Raw genomic sequence first — 21,066 nt, 5'->3', positions numbered from 1 at the left:
CTGCTATGAAAATCATCACCTTTCTTTCAAGCCAATACTAGCATGTGGAAAACTTGGTCTAATTCATTAATCAGATATTGATTTATGAAAGTCACTGATTATTGGAAGTGTGGTCTCTAGAAAAAAAATAGATTAAAACGGGGCTAAGTAAACCCCACTTTTAAAGTCTGAGTACTGTATCAGCAAAACTGTCCAACTATACAGTCTTCAGAATCTGAATTTTTGTACCTAAAATTATTTGAGCTATCTTTCTAGAACACAGTAATTCATCACAAATTTGTAAAGTTTTCTTCTTTCTAGGATTTAAAGGAAAAAAAGCATTTATCACCATGACCAAAGATGTATAATAAGATAAAGAAATAGTGAATACAGAGCCAACTTTGTTTTCAAGTTAAGAACCATGCAGCTCTCTAATATCCATCTCAAATTCTCCAGAAACGTCTTTAGTCCAAGTCTTTCCTCTGGTTTAAATTTTACTAAATAACACATTCTCTAATATCCCCAGAGAAGACCTGCTGCTGTAGCTATTTTTAATCCTGCAACCATTCTCCCATTTGTCATCCTCATCATTATGTGAAGTACAAAAGCAATGGGAAAGTTTCAGCACAGCTTCGCACTTACTGGGATACGGCCCCGTGATCTGAAGGATGCCACTCTCTTTAATTCTTCATCAGGAATATTTGCCGGCACAACCAAGAGGGCAGGGTATGTATCACAAAGCTCATACCGTTCATTTATCTTTGTTATTCTCCAGCTTTCATTTGGAATTCCCTACATGTGAAATAAAACATAAGACAAATTACTGCCCAACAAAAATATTTTAAAACATCAGAACAGAAGCCTCCTATTCAACTTCTCTTTTCTCCACTATGTATCACTTAAGTTGTTGGAATAGTTATTGTCTGCCTGTGGTGACCAGGCTTTTAGGATGAGATATTCTAACACAGGGATCTGTGTTCATTTTGGCATTCAATTTTACGTTAATAGATTTATTAAATCATTAAATACTGATTGAGTGTTGGGTCTGTCCTAAGCACATCAAATGAAAAGCAAGGAAACAGTAAGACTGAAAGTGTTCTTGTCTTTAAAAAGAACACAGTCTCATACAGTTTGACTGGTGAGTAATTCTGCTGCCATTCATCTATACAAAGAAATTTCTGAGGGCAGGCACCAAGAGTCCACCAGAATGCTACATACATGTTTATCACTTATATACCCAAAGTGAATTTTACAGTATTAATAAAATGTTGCTGATATAAAACATATTTAAAAAAACAAGGAAGTAATAGAAGGCAAAACCAAAAAAAAAAAGAGGCAAGAGAAACACTTAAAACAATTTTTTAAAAACACATCAATTATTAAACTCATTTGGTCCTTAAATATTTGCCATATTTATAACTAGTATACCACTTCACATATAGGATTACTTAATAAAACACTTTAAAATTTCCATTCCCATTCCATAGAAAATAGAGCCATTACATTAAATGGCTGGAATTAAGAAAATACATATATTTTTAATTTTATTACTTCTGACAACTCAATAAACCGAAAAAGACAAAACTGAAAGAAACCAAATTACAGAAAAAAAAAAACCCATTTATTGAGCACCTACTATGTGCAGGCACTATTCCAGCAGCCTTTCTCTATCCCTCCCTCCCTCCCCCCCGCCCCCCCCCACACATATTACTGTATTCAGGTTTCATTACTGTCACTTTATAGATGAAGAAATTGTGGCACAAACTGTAACTTGACCAAAGGAAGTTGTAAAGAATTCCATGTACATTCTAAAACTATCCTTTTAATAAAAAAGGAACATTGTGCCTCAAGAAAAATTCTACTATCCTGGTTCACAAAATTGTTATAAAAATCTGAAATCAAAGGGCAGGAGGTACTCTCCTTTAAAGGGGTATTTCTAAAGTTGTTGCCGAACACCCAAGAGGATATTAAAATTAAGAAAGGAAAATTCCCTTCCAGTAATCATGCGATAAATATTATCAAGAGAGTTTCCACCCATCCCTAGCCAAGGTCTGTCTCTTCATTAGTGCCTTAAATACTATTTACCCCATTTAATTAGCCTGGTCCCAACTTGCTTCCTATGATCTACATCTCTCTTTCCCTCCTGCTTTCCTCAACTTTCTAGATAACTGTTCAGGTAAGATCCTTACTTATTTCCAGAAATAAAAAAAAGGTTTAAGTAAGAGATGTTTAAAATAAATGTTCATGCTGTAATAAAAAATGTACAATGAAAAAAATGAATTCGTAAGTTTATAGAGGTGGTACTCAACCAAGAAACTTGGATACCACTTCTAACTCTCCCTCACCCTCTACTTCCAATGAATGACTAATTTTTATGATTTTTTTCTTCCAAAAGTGCCTGAAAAAAGTTTGCTCACGTCTCTCAATCTTCACTGTCACTTCCCTAATTCAGGCCATTGTCACTTCCCTAATTCGGGCCATTGTCACTTCTCTTTTGTCCCTCTGCAATCCATTCTCCACACTGCCTCAAAATTCTTTTAAGATGCAAAAGCTATCACATCATTCTTCTGCCTAAAAACTATCAATGGCTACCTATTCCTTTTCACATAAAGTATAGAATCCTTTATGGGACTTGGCAAAGACCTTCACACTCCTGCTTTCCCCACTGATCTCTGGCCACTCTAGTCTAGCCTATACCAAACACCTTCAGTTTCCAGATGGCTTCATATTCTATCACCAGAGTACTTGCTCTATTATTCACAATATTCATCACTGTGTATTTTGATTGTTAGTTTACTTCTTTGAATCCTCCATTAAACATATGTTCTTTGGGAGTCAGGAGTGTGTCTTTCTGTTTTAGCCACTAGTACACAGTAGGTGCTACATGAATTTGATGAATGAATGAATGTGTGAATGAATAAAATCAATGAACCACAAGGAAGCTTCTACAAGAAGCAAAATTAGTTTCTGAAGTTTTCTTAGAAAATATGGAGTCAAAGCTGAGAGGGTCAGATCTCCTGAGACTCCCATCTCTCTCTCACTGCCTTCCCATATCCTTGAAAAATCACTACCAGGGAGAACTGTTACCACTGAGGTTGTGTCATATTCTTCAGAAAAATGGATGGGTGGGAGTAGAATCATTGACTTAAATTACCTTAATGGCTATTGTCTTCCTCATTCTTAGAGAAGCTGACACACCTAACTGCACTAAAGAAGTGCCTTCCAAGCAGAAAACTGGAGTTGGCTAGTCAGCATATACATTCTTTGTAGACAGTGCTAAAGATATAAGGACAACTGTTGATCTCTGGCATACATCTTTCTTCTCTCCATGCAAATCACTGCCCTTCAGTTAATGTAACCATTTGTCAGTCAATTTACAACCAAATTAACTGGATTATAGCTTTCCCTAGTTACTTACATTCCATTTCTGAGGATAAATTCTGTTCTCCTTTACTGTACTTGAGTGCTCTCCAAATTTGTTAAGCAAGGTATCTACCATATGATTATTTCTGCAGAAGACCATGCTCATTTTCTATATACTGATTTTTACTATTTTAGCAACTTGATGATTTCTCTTGACCTTATCCACAAATTTCAGGGTCCTCTGTATAATCACTACATGTGTCAAGAGAAAATTAAAGAAATACTCTCTTATACAACAAACAAATGGTTACTAACAGCTCTGCCCATTTAAAAAATATATAATCTAATTTTTTTAGGCACTATAAGGTATAGGTCTACAAATTTAATGTGGCTTTCATTTTGTGTTTCAGCGGCAGCACACAAAAAGCCAACCAATCATGACTTCTGTATTTAGAGCTTTACAATGTAACAAATATAATAATAATAATTTGGATCGATTTCTATGGTTTATAATGTGCCTTTCTGTGTATCACTAATCCTTCAAACAATCCTATAAGGCAGTTCCTATCACCAAGTAAAAAATAAATGCACTGTGACATGAGTGACTCATTCAACAGCACATATCTAAGTGTGAGAGCTAAGCAAGTGCCAGAGATAGGATTCAAAACTGAGTCTTCTAAATGATCTGGAATTAGATTGTGGTGACAGCTGCACAACCTTATGAATATGTTAAAAAACAGTGATGTAGGGCTTCCCTGGTGGCGCAGTGGTTTAGAGTCCGCCTGCCGATGCAGGGGACACGGGTTCGTGCCCCGGTCCAGGAAGATCCCACATGCCGCGGAGCGGCTGGGCCCGTGAGCCATGGCCGCTGACCTGCGCGTCCGGAGCCTGTGCTCTGCAGCGGGAGAGGCCACAACAGTGAGAGGCCCGCGTACCGCAAAAACAAACAAACAAACAAAAAAACAACCAGTGGTGTACACTTTAAAGTAGAAAATTTTATGGTATGTGAATTATATATCAATTTTAAAGAAAAAAAGAATAGAGAGGCCGTGTGTTTTGAGATGGTATAATCTCCAAAATATGTTAAATGAAAAAGAAGGGTACAGTGTGTACAGAATGCTATTATCTGCTTTAAAAAAATACTGTATACACATTATACAAGCTGTGTAGCATAAAATCTCTGAAAGGATATAAGGGTAATGAGTAACATTATTTCCTAAAGGGAGAGGAACTGGGATGGCTGGGGAACAATGTTGGCCGGAAGGGAGACCTTCCTTTCAGTATACTCTTTTATACCTTTTGAATTTTATACAGAGTGTGAGTATTACCGCATCCAATTTTTTTTTTAATTTAAAAGAAGAAAAAAGGAATACTCTGATGCTTTATTTTTAGTCTCAACATTTATATTAAGAGATTACCCTGAATAGCAAAGGAAAAACCATCAACAAAATGAAAAGGCACCCTATGAAATTGGAGAAAATATTTGCAAACCATATACTTGATATGGCGTTAATATCCAAAATATATAAAGAACTTAAAAACAACAACAAGAAATCCGATTAAAAATGAGCAAAGGATCTGAATAAACATTTTCCCAAAGACATACAAATGGCTAGCGAACACATGAAAAGATGCTCAACATCACTCATCATCAGGGAAATGCAAATCAAAACTACAATGAGATATCACCTCACATCTGTTAAAATGGCTAATTACACAGCATTGTAAAGCAATTATACTCCAATAAAGATGTACTAAAACATAAATGAATAATTTTTAAAATAAATAAATAAACAATAAAATAAAATGGCTAATCACCAAAAAAACAAGAAATCACAAGTGTTGGCGGGGATGTGCAGAAAAGGGAGCCCTTGTGCAGTGTGGGAAACAGTAAGGAGGTTCCTCAAAAAATTAAAAATAGAACTACTATATGATCCAGCAATTCCACTTCTGAGTATTTATTCAAAGAAAATGAAAACACTAACTCAAAAAGATATATGCTTCCATTCATTGTAGCATTATTTACAATAGCCAAGATATGGACACAATATAAGTGCTCACTGATGAATAAAGAAAATGTGATGTGTATATATATATATATATATATATATATATATATATATAAAGAGTGAGAGATCTCTATATATAATGGAATTTTATTCAACCATAGAAAGAATGAAATCTTGCCACTTGTGACAATATGGATGGAACCTGAGTGCACAATGTTAAGTGAAATAAGAGAGAAAAAAGCGAATATTGTATGACGATCTCACGTATATGTGGAATCTTAAAAAAAAAACAAAACAAGAAAACAAGCTCATAGATAAAGGGAACAAACTGATGGTTGGTTGTTGGAAGCTTGGAAGCAGGAGGTCAGGAGTGGGCGAAATGGTGAAGGGAGCCAAAAGGTACAAGCTTCCAATTATAAAGTAAATGTAAGTCACAGGGATACACTGTACAGCATGGTAACTATAGTTAATACTGTATTGTATATTTGAAAGTTGCGAAGAGAATAAATCTTGAAAGCTCTCATCACAAGAAAAAGAATCCTGTAACTGTTTTTGGTGACACTGTCTAGATGTTAACTAGACTTACTGTGGTGATCATTTCGCAATATTTATAAATATCAAATCACTATGGTGTACACCTGAAACTAATATAATGTCGTATGTCAATTATACCTCAATGAAAACAAGGAAAGAAACAAACAGAAGAAATTATCTTCATTTTGTTCAGTAATAAACTTAAATTTAAAAAAAAAAGTCTTCTAACTACACCAAATACAGTGTCCTCTCCACTAGACTTTAACTTAGTTGACTCAGAGACAAAGTGTCTAACTCTGCAGTAAAAAGCCAACAAATTAATCTGGTAAATCAAAGACCACAGAGCATCTGTACCATTCAGTATAGAGTTCAATGCTGTATTCTGATTACTGCATTTCCTAATCTCATAATTCTCTTTCTGAATGTGTATAGCTGTTCATTTACTTTTTTTCAATTGGAGTATAGCTAATTTACAATATTGTATTAGTTTCAAATGTACAGCAAAGTGATTCAGTTTTGATATTTTCTCTGATTTTTTTCCATTATAGGTTATTACAAGATATTGAATATAGGTTCTTGTACTATACAGTAAATCAATGTTGTTTATTTTACATACAGTGGTGTGTATCTGTTAATCCCATACTCCTAACTTATCTCTCCCCCCACCTCTTTCTCCTTTGGTAAACATGAGTCTGTTTTCTATGTCAGTGAGTCGTTTCTGTTTTGTAAACAAGTTCATCTGTATTACTTTTTTAGTTCCACATATAAGTGACATTATATATTTGTCTTTCTCTGCCTGGCTTACTTCACTCAGTATGATAATCTCTAGGTCCATTCACATTGCTGCAAATGGCAATATTTCATTCCTTTTTATGGCTGAGTAATATTCCTGTGTGTGTGTGTGCGCGCGTGTGTGTGTGTGTGTGTACACCACATCTTCTTGATCCATTCATCAGTTGATGAACAGTTAGGTTGCTTCCATGCCTTTGCTACTGTAAAAAGTGATGCTATGAAACATAAGGGTGCATATATCTCTTTGAATTAGAGTTTTCATCTTTTCCAGATCACATGGTAACTCTATTTTTAGTTTTTTAAGGAATCTCCAGACTATTTTCCATAGTGACTATACCAATTTACATTCCCACCAAAAGTGCAGGAAGGTTCTCTTTTCTCCACACCCTCTGCAGCATTTATTTGTAGACTTTTTGATGACAGCCATTCTAACCAGGGTGAGGTGATACTTCATAATAGTTTGGTTTTTTTTGTTTTTGCAATACGCGGGCCTCTCACTGTTGCGGCCTCTCCCATTGCGGAGCACAGGCTCCGGATGCGCAGGCTTAGTGGCCATGGCTCACGGGCCCAGCCGCTCCGCGGCATGTGGGATCTTCCCGAACCGGGGCACGAACCCGTGTCCCCTGCATGGGCAGGTGGACTCTCAACCACTGCACCACCAGGGAAGCCCTCATTATAGTTTTGAATTGCATTTCTCTAATAATTGGCAATGTTGAGCCTCTTTTCATGTGATTGTTGGCCATCTGCATGTCTTTGGAGAAATGTCTATTTAGGTCTTCTGCCCATTTTTTGATCAGGTTGTTTTTTCGCACTCACTCTTCAACTTATTCTTTTTCATATTAATTTCTTTCTTTTCATGGACACAGTTATCTCATCTCCTTTCCAAAGTTCTATGTTGAATGCTACTACAACAGACAGCAATTTTTGCCCAGATTCCCAAAGAATATTCTTTATTTTTACAGTTCTACAGACATTTGTTAGATTTTCTGATTGCTTTGCCACCTAATTCGGACACTGGATTTTTGGTTTAGCAAAAATTTTGCAATGTTACGTGTAGACTCTTGGTTTTTAAAAGCTGATCCATTTATTTTGTATTCTGCTTCATATTTTTCCAGCTGATGGTTTTATAACTGAATGGTTTTATAACTGATGGTTTTATAACTAATTTTAAATTTTACTTGCCGCATGCAATTGAGCAACAAAATCAGTTTCAAACCATCTGGATATCTTTAGTTCTCTAGTGATGGTTTTTTATTCTTCCTGGCTTTCTGAAACAAACCTAAAAAATTAGAAGCTTTATAGTAATTAAAATGCAATGTTTAAAATCTAAATATAAAAATCAGAGCCTAATGTTTGTCATATTTGAATTCTAGAATAATTTGAATATCAAATCTAATAATTACCAAGAAACAATCAATGTGTCTGAAAAATTCTCAAGAATGCATAGTGAACATGTGGAAAGTTAAAAATAAAAACTATTTTTGGTAGAGTTTAAGTATTGCAGTATAGGAACTCTGGGAAGTGGTATATTGAGGAAGAATAGGGAGAATGATACACAGATTTCAAGACAGAATTCTGCTTTAATCTCCTACTGTGGTGAATCACATTATTAGGTTTTCTAATATTAAGCAAACTCACCTTAGTCATGATGTATTATCTCTTTTGTATACTATCAGATTTGATTTATTAACATTTTATGTAGAAGTGTGTCCTCTGAAAATGTAGAACTTTCAAAATTTTATGTGCAGCTAAATTATAAGTAGTAGAATTATTAGGAAATGTTTTCAGAATTAAATTATAGGATACCCAAAAAGAAAAATCTGAGTGAATAATGCAAATGACATATAAAAACATTAAAATGTAAATATATTTACAATTTTATTTTTATAATTATTAAACATTTTTTCAATAAACTGATTTACTTGTAAACTCTTAGATAAGTAAAGATTCATGAAAGATCATTGGCATAGTCTGAAAAGCTGTTTAAAGAAACTGAAAGGCAATCAGAAAAATCAAGATTAGCCTTTGTTAAAGAAACAACAAAAACCATAAAACTATATAAAGCTGTTCACTTCTATCCATGAACATTTTGTTGTAATGAAAAGAATACAGAAGACTGAAATTCAAAAAAAAAGTACTTACCTGCCTTCTATACTCTAAAAGAGAGTCATATAGCTTCCACCCATTTTCAGGGAATACTTCTTTGTACTCAAAAGCAAAAAGAGGCTACAAAAAGTAAAGAGTTAATAGCTAAAAAAGACATTTAAGAAGGTAATGAATCAGAAATGTAACCTTATCATACCCCAAGTTTTCATTTACTTATCTGTAAGGATATTTTGTATTGGTATTCTTCTTTATATTGTTGTTTTAGCTTTTGTTTTATAATTTTGAAAACTTTTTTTTATATTTTCAAGCACAGAAAAGAACAAAGGTCTGTCACCAAGATTTATCAAATGCTAACATATCACCATGTTTCCTTCAGATATCTTTGGTAGCTGTTTTAGGTTTACTTCTAAATAATGAAAGATATTACATAAAAAAGACATCTCCTGATATAATTAATTAGTTTGACATCACAGATATCAGCAGTTAAGCAGCTTTAAGGATTATGCTACATTTTTTAAAACATACTGAATAAACTTTTTAATTTGGGGCTTGCAAGCTGTACCAAAAAAGAAACTTTAATTTATCATTAATGTAGACAGAATAGCAGGAACAACTATGATGATAAACACTCAAACTTGAGTCAGAAGACCAGGATTGATTCTAAATTTTACTTCTTACTAACTACGCCACTGAGTCAATTATTTACCTGCTCCTGGTTTCAACTTTAAAATACGGATAAATAATATTTAGCACCACAGGGCTACTGTAGAAGTTAGATTATATAAAATAAATGAGGAAACCTAGTACTGTTAATAGCACACAGTAGGAACTCAGTTCTAAGTATTTATCCACCCTTCCCTCCTGAAATTGCTAGACTTAACTCTCAGCTCTCAATTAAGAAGATTTCACATCCTAATGAAAACCACATACAGCTTTTCATCATGGAAATACCCTAGATAGAAAGATCATATAATGATAGAATGTCAGTCTGCAGGGATGGACCTCAGAAATCAGCTAGTCCAGCTTCCTCATTTTATACCTTAAAAAGCTTGTCCTATAGATTAAATCTAAACTAGACATCTGGCAAAGTGGGACTGTAAACAGAGAGATTCTAAATAGCCTAGTTTCTTGACACTACACCAATAATTATAATATAGCTTTTTCAAAGATGAGAAACCTCTTACCAGGTTATTAGAGACAGGAAATGCATATTTCATTAGATTCTCAAATATAGATCTTCTTGTTCGCCCCTCAGGTTTGTGAGCAAACCGTAAGTTCCGGATATCCTAGAAAAGAGTTATGATCCAAGTCACCTATCATTGTTTGTTCACTTTTTATTTAATGAACAAATAAGGCAACTATTTGTTCATTAAATAAAAAGTGAGTGAATGTGAGATACAAAAATAGACAACAGCTCTTGGAGGCAGGGAAATTACAATGCCTTATTGAGAGAAACAAAAATAAACACAAGACACTCTGATACAAGGCAGAATTCAGAGGACGGAAAATTTCCCTCTGCTTATGAACAAAAGGCCACTGAAGGAGCCAGCATCTCATGTAGGCACTGGAGATTAGAGATACTATATCTGAAGTCATGATATTACATGGCTGATACACACTATCAACACTATGCCCTGGGACTTCCCTGGTGGTCCAGTGGTAAAGAATCCACCTTCCAATGCAGGAGACGCGGGTTGATCCCTGGTCAGGGAACTAAGACTCCACATGCCATGGGGCAACTAAGCCCCCTCACCACAATTACTGAGCTCGCGTGCCTCAACTAGAGAGCCCGCTTGCCACAAACCATAGAGCCCACGCGCTCTGGAACCCCCACGCCACAACTACAGAGCCCACATGCCACAACTAGAGAAGAGAAAACCTGCACACCACAACTAGAGCGAAGCCCACGCACCGGAACAAGAGATCCCGCGTGCCTCAACGAATATCCCACATGCCGCAACTAAGACCCAACACAGCCAAAAATAAATAAATAAATAAATCTTAAAAAAAAAATTATGTCCTTTCCCTGTGAAAGCTCAATGTCTGTTATGAATTTCCCTATTAAAAACCTGATTAGCTGTTGTTATATTTCATAAATGTCTTCATTCCCATTATGCTTGGTGATCACTTGCCTATTTACAATCCCTTGCCAGGACTCATTTCCATTGGATCTTCAATTCATTAGGCTCCTGCTACTAGACTGATAGAACCAAACTCTGCCTAAAGGTCTTCCTCCAGTCCACGTCCCAAGTTCTTCAACTATCTACTAGCAAAAACTTTGAATAGTTTGACTGATATCATCCAGGCTCTAAAGTCAGATCTAAAGAGCAAAATTCCCTTCCCTTATTTGTTCTCAAGCAGTTTTCTATGCTCAGGCTGAATGTAGATATTCATGTTCCAATTTACTGAGATCTTAATAGCACTAAGAAAATAAACGGGATTGTGAATAATTTCAAGACTATTCATTTTATTTAAGTGGTTTCATCTAGACAGAATTCAAAATAGCTTTATTCCACTGCATTCTGTAAAACTGAGCACACAGACACTCCACTACAATGCACCTACAGAACATGAACAAGAGAACATTTTATTATAAATCTGATCCAAAATTAGAATGCCAGCTCTACCACCTTTTAAAACAAATGTGTGAGAACCTAAGCTGATACTTTGTTTTTCATCAGTAAATACCTTTACAACTAATAGAGATATTCATAATCAGTCTGTTAAACAGAGCTCTCCAAAAGTACCATAGCAGGGGCCCTACAAATGTTTGGGTTTATTGATAATGGTCTTGTTCTATGGAAAAAGTTATATTTAAAATGATCAAAATTTCAGTCACCCTCTTTCATGTCCTCTTATATTCTATGCTCTATTTACTCCTTAGACCACAGAAGAGCCATCAGGAGACAATGTGCCTGTCACACAACTGACAGCTATTATACTCTTAGAGCCCTTCCAACTATAATGGAAAACCACACAAATAATTACTAAGTCATTAGCTTTAATACTAGATTCATAAAGCTTCTAAGATTGTCATGAGAAAGGATCTTGAAAGTTACGCATATGCTGTTGCTTTTACTATTTTGGCACTCGCAGAACAGCAAAAGAAAGGAAAAAGATGATCTAGAAGTGAGATGTACACAGCTGTTAATTAGGCTATATAGTAAGGAGAACAGTGACCTTAGAAGTGGCAATGGTATTAAATATTTATGACTGAATGTTAAGATTATAACAATCTAACTCTCATTCAAGTATCAATGCACTTAAGGAATACTAGTTAGATAAGAAAATACAGAAGGTCTATAACATGAAGTTTTCCTCACCATTGTTTTAGAAGCAGAAAAATTATGAGAACTAGAAATAGGAAAGAGTTGATTGTATCACAATCAGTTCCTCCACTACAAAGTACTATGAGCCTTAACTGCTCAGAGCCTTATGTTTCTAATTTGTAAATTAAAGGTAATAATGTCCATCATGCTTACTTCAAGATTTTTATGAGGCTCAAAAATGAAATAATGAATGTGAGAGTACTTTGTGTTCAGTCCAAAAAATTCAAGTCTAATTCACGACCAATCACCTTTTTATTACTCCTAAATGTTATTTTCTTCTACCAGAATGACACTTCTAGCATGAAATCCATTTGATATTTTGGAAGTTTCTAAAATATCTATTTAATAGAAAGCTTTTCAAACAAAAAAAAAATTGCATACGTATTACAACATTTACCTTGCACACAGTTTCAAGTCCGTAAGAGTTTTCACCTCGACTAGAAGCACCACCAATTTTTTCTACTCTACTTATAACACCAAGAGAAGCATCTAAAACAAATGGGGGATCCTAAAGGAAGGAAAAAAAAATTAAAACTGAGCAACTGATACTGTACAATTATAGCTGAGAAAAATATTAACTAGAAATGCTTTAATTAACAATGACCAAAGAATGAACAAACAACATACAGATGTACATATAAAAATCTGATCCAACAAGCCTTACCCGTTCCATGCTTTTGAAATATAACCTGTAATTCGTAACAGTCAGAGTTCCTCGTACAGCACCAGTGAATGGACATATATAAGTTACATCTTTGGCTGAAAAGGAAAAGAGCCCACAATTTACTATACATTGTGCACTATTAAAAACTGCACTATCATCTTTTCACAAACAAAATTTAAAAGAATTCTGATTGCTAGTATAAATTATGATCAAAAAAATCACAGAATCAGTGATTCAAAGAGACCTCAAATGCCAAATCCAAGCTTCTAACCACACACTAATCCGGGGAAGGAATGTAGAATAAATGGGAAGGACTGAAGAAGCAGAGGAACACCCTGAGACAGACACAAGGAAACAAAGATGGCCACTCTCCCTGATGGACAGATGAGGTGTGGCAGTTGGAGTAGTGAGTGGAGGAGTAGTGGTAAAGGTGGGAACAACAGTAAATGTCTCAAGTCACAGTCACCAAACATCTAATCATAGTTCCTAGATCATCTCTCCAATCTGCTGGTCTTCTTCTAGCCACAGTCTAGTGTGTCACCATTCCTCTAACTATACAATACCTAAAACATAATAACAGAAACTCCTGACCTGATTATATTTATACGGAAAATACTGTACAGAAAATGAAACATATGAAATAGATTCTTAGAAAAAATAACAGTACAATAAGAGGGTATTATATTCCTGAACGAGCAACAGATGTCAAACTTTGTAGAGAAATAATCACAAGCATTGTTTAATTAAATGATAAATGATGAATCTATACAGTATTATCGCTTTTTAAAACGTGTTAATTAAGCAGGGTAACTCAGCTACCACCAGCTCAAAATAATATTTAATATGGTAGAGTTCATATGCCCAATACAAAGGTTTTTTGTATCTTGAAACATTCATAAATCCCTGCTATGTCATCACTGTAGCAAAGCAGCAGATAAAGGAACATCTTCATTGTTCCAAGAAACTAAGTCACAATTAGGAGCAAAAAATTTCTAAGAACCTTTCAAGGGACTTCTGGGAAAACTTAGGAACATGAAATATGTTTAATAAGGTATTGCAACTTCCTTGACTTTGCTTTCTATTCCTCACTTTGAAGGACTGACCGCTTTGTATGGAATTTGAAATGAGACTGATCTTCCAACAAACATTTCTAACCTTCAAAATAGCTCCCTTGGGAATGTTCAAGTATGAGCTAAATTATTTGACTCATTGTTTCCAATGCATTTCCAATGCTTCGTTTAGAGGGAAGCTATTAAAATTAAATAAACCAATCATTATAGAAAGATACATAAGCTTGCCTTGCAGACATTTTCTTTCCCTTATGAATTTTTGTCTCAACTGGGAAAGCTTTATTCAATGTTACTAAAGACGTTTCTTGATTTTTTCCAGAGCCAATTTTCTTCACTCACACAAGAAAATCAGTCTTCTTATTCTATATTCTACTACAGGATATGTCCCTCTTAGTCCCAGCCCAAAGTTTTTGTTACAACTTCCTTTATTCTAAAATCATGAAATAATATACATGAAAGTGCTTCCAAAATTAAAAGTACTCTACTAGATATCGGGTTGGCCAAAAAGTTCGTTTGGTTAATGAATACGTTATTCAATAAAGTTCTTGATGAAAATTACTTACAACCCAATGAACTTTTTGGCCAACCCAAGGGTTTATAGCTATGTTACTATTATCATCATTAGGCTTGGCTTTGCTCTGTCCCTTTTATCCTTTTTCCTCAGGCTGGTGGCAGCTAAGTCACTCTGAAGAGAGAATTTATGCCTAGCAGAGTTTGTACCAAGTAGAAGAGAGACTGTGATTAGGAATCTTAACCAGAGTGAATGACAACAGTAACAACCAGCACTGACAGCCTAGCACTTCAGAATTTATAAAGTACTTTTTACCTGAGTACCTCCCTTAACCTTCAAAACAACCTTTAAATATAAAACCTCTAATTACCTACAATTTTTAGATGAGAATACCAGGGCTCAGAGAAGTAAAACAAATTATCTAATGTTTCAGAACCAGTAACTGCTAAGATTAGGACTTGAATGCAATTCCTATGACTGCAAATTCAAATTTCCTTCCACCACATCACGCAAAGCTAAGCCACTCAAGTAGCACAGTCTGTCTCCTGTGTTAAAGGGTGAAATACTGCCGTCTGGGGCCACCTCTACTGCTGATGTGCGCAGGCCACAATATCCTGAGACTGTTGCTGCTACTGTTAAAGCATTCTGTTGATGTTCCTAACACTACTCTTTTAAAAAATGTCTAAACTGCAGATTTACATTAGACCAACTAAGAATGTCTTTTCTATATGAAGTAATACACTCAAGGTTACCAGCCTTATCCTTTGTATTACATTTAATTTTTTGAAGAATAATCAAGTCTATACAGATGACTTTGAATCAGAATATTTTATTTAATATATTAGTTATTCCTCTAAATTTCACAATACTGATACTGCCTAGTGGTACCAAAAGAGCTTAGGTTTACCAGTCCTCTCAAATTTTCCCTGAGCTCACAAAGAATCGATAATAGTTTCCATGAGGCAGACCAAAATGACTTTGAGAATACATATCTATAAGGATGCAAAATATATACAAATAAATGTAATATATGAGAGCATGCAATCTGTGCAGAAAGAGAGGCACAAAAACATACTCTAAGTAATACAAAGAAGGAAAGTCCATTAAGTTATGGGATCAGAGAAGGCTCAAGGAACACAGCCATGTGAGTTGTGCCCCAGTGGTTGGTATCCTTTTAATGGGTAGAGATGTTGATACAGCACTCAATGCAGAGAAGAACCTAAACTAAAATACAGAAGAAGGTAACTATTTGGACAAGGTAAGTATATAGTCTGGATCTCTCTAATTTATATATCACATTCTGTTCATTCCTTCTCAATTTCCCTCCCTAGTTCCTCTTCTACCATTTACCAAAGCTATGTTCTTGGTCCTCTTTTTACTCCATAACTCTCTGGGTTATCTTCCTCCTTTCATTTTCAACTAATATCCATATTCTGATGATTTCAAAATATGTACTTCCAGCCCTGCTCTCTCTCCCAAACTCCTACAAGTTTCTCATAGGTACCTGAAATTCAATGTACATAAATATTATACCAAGGGCTCATGAAAATGAAAGAAAAAGATATCATTCAAGAAATTTCTAGAGATTCCTCCTCTGGATCTGGTAACTGATTGAATGTCAGAGTTCAGAAAAAAAGAGCAGCCGATGGGGCTTCCCTGGTGGCCCAGTGGTTGAGAGTCCGCCTGCCGATGCAGGGGACATGGGTTCGCACCCAGGTCTGGGAAGATCCCACATGCCGCAGAGCGGCTGGGCCCGTGAGCCATGGCCGCTGAAAAGGAGTAAATTTAGAGATAAAGGTGATGACAGTTTTGGAGATGCTGAGCATAAGGGATATCTACAGAATATCCAAGGGCATGTGTCTAAGACACAGGCATTTGTTTTATACGTATTAAGACAGAGGTTCACACTAGAAGTAACAAATTTTGGAGTCATCAGTAAATACATGGTAGGTAAAGCGACTAATTTAGATATGATCAACTAAAAAGAGCAAATAGGAGAGCAAAGGGAAATGAGCCAAGGATGAAGTCCTAACTGGAGTGTTGCTATCTAAAGGAAAGGAAGACAACAAAAGAGATTGAGTGGTAACTTGAAAATCTTTCATAAGGTCATTTATCATAGTGGAAATAGCATATGCTTTAGGCTCAGAAGAGGGAAAAAAAATTGTCTCAATGCTAGCTATAACTTTACTAGCTAGGTAGTCTCCCTATGCCTTAGTTTCTTCATCTACAAAATGGGATTAATATCTTCCTCAGAAGATCACTGTGAGGATGATTTAATGAGACAGTAAGCACTTAATAGTGATAACTACTGTTATTATATAATATCCAGTGGTAATAACACATAACACCTAACTTAGTAGGTAGCTCAGCAGAACAAGCTTAGGATACCTGAGGTGAGTAGGGGGGGAAAAAGGAATGTGGAGGTATTCAATTAAGAATTAAAAGAAAGAAGAGAGAAATGCTAAGTGTGAAGGAACTAAATGTACGTCAGGCAATAACAACACATTTAAGGGATAGGTCCCCTTTGCCTTGCTCATTTTTACACAAGGAAATGACATGCGACCAGGGGAAATCAGGCATTTAAGTGCTTTTTAAAATTATGATTGATAATCAAATGAAAGGTGGTGTTTACTTTGAAAAACCATCTACTGTATTCTCCTATATATTACTTTATTTCTCAAAAGCTATGAGTATTTTCTTTTAATGACTGAATAATATTCCATTGTATATATATAAATATATAAACATACCACATCTTTTTTTCAATCATCTTACGTTATTTCTTTAGAGTTCTTTTACGAACACAAGCATACAATTTTTTCTTTTCTTTTTTTTTAACTGAAGTATAGTTTCTGTACCATATTATGTAAGCTATAGGTGCACATATGGCGATTCACAATTTTTAAAGGTTTTATTCCATTATAGTTGTTCTAAATTACTGGCTATATTCCCTGTGTTGTACAATATAGCCTTGTAGCTTATTTTATACCTAATAGTTTGTACCTCTTAATCTCCTACGCCTATAATGCCCCTCCCCGCTTCCCTCACCCCACCTGTGACCACTAGTTTGTTCTCTATATCTGTGAGTCTGCTTCCTTTTTGTTATATTCACTAGTCTGTTGTACTTTTTAGATTCTACATATAAGAGATATCATACAGTATTTGTCTCTCTTTGACTTATTTCATCCAGCATAATGACCTCCAAGTCCATCCATGTTGCTGCAAATGGCAAAATTTCACCCTTTTATGGCTGAGTAATATTCCATTTTATACACACACACACACACACACACACACACACACACACACACACACACACCCCACAGCTTCTTTATCCATTCATCTATTGACAAACACTTAGGTTGCTTCCATATCTTGGAAACTGTAAATAATGCTGCTATGAACACTGGGGTGCATGTATCTTTCTGAATCAGTGTTTTGGGTTTTTTTTTTCCACCCAGGAGTGGAACTGCTGGGTCACACGGTAGTTCTATATATACCTCATCTTCTTTATCTATTCCTCTGTTAATGGACACCTAGAAAAGAATGAAATCTTGCCATCTGCAAGAACATGAATAGACCTGGAGGGTATTATATTTAATGAAGTAAGTCAGACAGAGAAAGACAAACACCATACCATTTACGTATACATGGAATTAAAAAAACAAAGGAACAAATATAACAAAACAGACACAGATACAGAGAACAAACTAGTGGTTACTACAGGGTAGAGGGGTGGGGAAAGGGGCAAAACAGGTAAAGGGGATTAAGAAGTATAAACTACCAATTGTAAAATAAATAATTTACAAGGATGTAATGTACAGCACAGGGAATATAGTCAATATTTTATAACAACTTTGCATGTTGTGCAATCTATAAAAATATCAAATTACTATGTTGTATACCTGAAACTAATAATGTAAATCAACTATACTTCAATAAATAAATAAACATCTTAAAAATTAAAAAAGCTATGGGTACTTTGTAGATCACCATGCAAGTGCAACAAAATAAAAGCATGAGGACCAAAAAATAGCTTAAAAGTATGTTTCCAGTTTCCAGTCCATACAATAAGTTAATGCTTAGTTATTTAGGCTGGACAAAGAAAGGCACCTACATGCAAACGGCTTGCTTTGCAATGGCGATGAAATATATTTATCCAAAACTGACAAATTTATTCAGAGTAGGAAAAAATAAAGAAGCAAAAAGAGAGAATGTGCTTTAAGAAAAATTACTTGTACAAAGTGACAATTCAATTTTTTTATCTATGCAACCCACTATCTTACTGCAGTAATTCAAAATAATGAAATTTACTTTCATGAAATTCAGCAACAGTTTTTAAAATAAGTCACCTACTTTCAGTGAAAGTAAAGCAAACCAGAAAAGCAGCAGAATATCATTCAACTTTCATGTTTCCCAGTAGTCCAAATCCAAACACAACCAACAGGTCTAGACTTAAGCTTACAGAACACACTGGATGCTGGGAAGGCTGGCAGTAATGAGTCCACAAAACAGGAGGTGTCTAGGCAGTGAGCCTGTTCTCTGTACATTCAGAGTACTAAATAGTCTGTACAGTCACAAAGGAGGAGGAAATTCGACAAAAAATACCATTACAGACCCATGTCTTTAATATTTTCTCCTGGAAGTAAGGGTGGTTCTTCCATTTCTGCTAATTTGTTAGACTCCCTCAGGACCTGGATTGGAAAGGGGAGGAGAGAGCAAGAAAAGAAACATTTTTTTATTCAAAGGCTAATTTTTTACTCAAATTTCAACTGTGTATGCTTGGTCTTATTTAAAGTTATAAACTATATCACATATACTGCTTTAAATCAAATTATAAAGACTATAATGCTGGCATGTGTAACATGTGAAGTTGCTGTTTTTCTACAAAACATGTACTGAGTGCCTACTCTGTATAAGGTACTACACAAAACACTACGTTTTCTCACTGACTCCTACAACAGCCCTGTAAGAGTAGGTATTAACATCCTCATTTCCTAGATGAGGAAAGAGGCCAGAATTAACTTGTTCAAGATCCTATAGCTAAAAAGTGCGTGGGCGCGCAACTGTCATATGCTAAATATCGCAATTGTAATATGCTAAATATCGCAACTGTCGTATGCTAATATCGCAATTGCCGTCCTATGCTAGATACATCCCGCTAACTGCCAAAAGCCTCCCCTTTCACCTCTTTCACTGCTACACAATAACCTTCACTGTCGCCAGGACTTTACCTCCCATTAATTCCTCAACCTTCTGCAATCTGGCTTTGCGACCTAACCCAACCCCTTCCAGGGAACCTGCTTTCTCCCCAATAACCTCCTCAGTATTAAAGACAATGGGTATTTCTCAGTCTTTATTTCTATCTCCTCTCCTAGCTACATGTGATACTATCTGCACTTGCCTGCTTCTTGAAAGTACACTCTCCTGGCTAAACTCTTCCTTCTCTGGCCATTCTTTTTCAATGACCTTTATACGCCCTTTTCTCAACCCTCCCTATTTCTTCAAGGTTTGTCCATTTCTCACTTTACTCACTTCCTGTTGATTTCATACCTTATCTATGACATTACCTAACTTCAATCTACATTGTCAGCTGAGATTTTTCTTGGACTCTAGTTCCATACATCCAATTGCTTAATGTTCCTCTCCATCTAGATGTCTCACAGACACTCTGAACTCAACAGATTTAAAATTGATCTGTGTTCCATACTTAGCAAGAGGCACTACCATCCATTTGGTTGTCCCAGCCTGTCTGGGGGGAGGGCGGAGTAGTGGTCTCTGTGAGCAGACTCAGGCCTTCTACTTCAACCTCAATTTGTTTCATTAGACTGAGAACCAATACTACTAGAAAAAAGATTCTCAATTTTTTTTTAAATAGCTTTTGACTTTTATTTCCTTCCATCCAAAAAGTAGACTTAAGAGTCCTCAAAAGAAGGTAAAAGGGAGAAAAAACAAGGCATTCCCACTGCCTTAAAGGTCACCTTCTGCAGGCCGTCAAAACTGAGTTAGATGTCTGCCATGCGTGAGCTCCTATCTGGCACTTACCACACCACTCTAATTGCCTGTCTTCTTCCGTACTAGACCCCTAGAGAAGAGGTACCATAACTTATACAATTTTGAACTCCCAATAAAAATATAACACGAGGCACATATGTAATTTTTAATTGTCTTATAGTCACATTAGAAAAAGAAAAAAGGTCAAAAATTGATTTTAATAACATATTTTATTAAATCTAGTAAGTCAAAACTATTGTCATTTCAACACATAATAAATATTTTTAAGTATTAATGAGATATTTTATATTCTTTTATTCATACTGAGCCTTCAAAATCCAGAGTATGTTTTATACTTCTAGCACATCTCAACCAGACCAGCCGCATTTCCAGTGTTCAATAGCCATCTATCTAGTGGTGCCCATATTGGCAGCACTAATGCAATGAATCTAATTCTTACTGATAGTCAAGTCATTCCCTAGTTTAAGTTAGGTGCTGAGGGAGGATTACACAAAAGGGTTAGACATTACTGCCACAGTCCAATGCTCACCTAAGGCAAATAAAGGAAGAACTACAAAGAACAAATTACTTCTGTTCAATAAATTTGCAATCTAAACAAATTCATACTTTTGAAAATTTTAAAATTTATTTCAGAAAGTCACCTTAGTGCAATACCTAAAGAACTAAAATATATACACACATACATACTTTGTTA

General features: G+C 35.4%; 1 protein-coding gene across 3 annotated transcripts in view; it reads right to left on the bottom strand.

Moving 5' to 3' along the window:
• The window catches only part of MTMR2 (myotubularin related protein 2), a 116,483-nt gene that overhangs the window by 27,473 nt on the left and 67,944 nt on the right, over positions 1-21,066 (bottom strand). For all 3 annotated transcript variants that reach the window (XM_060018077.1, XM_060018076.1, XM_060018078.1), the window contains 6 exons: positions 18,976-19,051; positions 12,777-12,871; positions 12,510-12,620; positions 9,968-10,069; positions 8,820-8,903; positions 622-771 (listed from right to left, as the gene is read on the bottom strand). In XM_060018077.1, coding sequence (XP_059874060.1) covers positions 622-771; positions 8,820-8,903; positions 9,968-10,069; positions 12,510-12,620; positions 12,777-12,871; positions 18,976-19,021 — 588 coding nt within the window. In that variant the 5' untranslated portion in view covers positions 19,022-19,051. The remainder of the gene's footprint in view (positions 1-621; positions 772-8,819; positions 8,904-9,967; positions 10,070-12,509; positions 12,621-12,776; positions 12,872-18,975; positions 19,052-21,066) is intronic.

Source organism: Delphinus delphis, chromosome 8 (genome assembly GCF_949987515.2).
Source record: "Delphinus delphis chromosome 8, mDelDel1.2, whole genome shotgun sequence".
In the NCBI taxonomy this organism is placed as follows: Eukaryota; Metazoa; Chordata; class Mammalia; order Artiodactyla; family Delphinidae; genus Delphinus; species Delphinus delphis.
The sequence above is the reverse complement of the archived record's forward strand: the minus strand, read 5'-3'. Positions and strand labels throughout refer to the sequence as shown.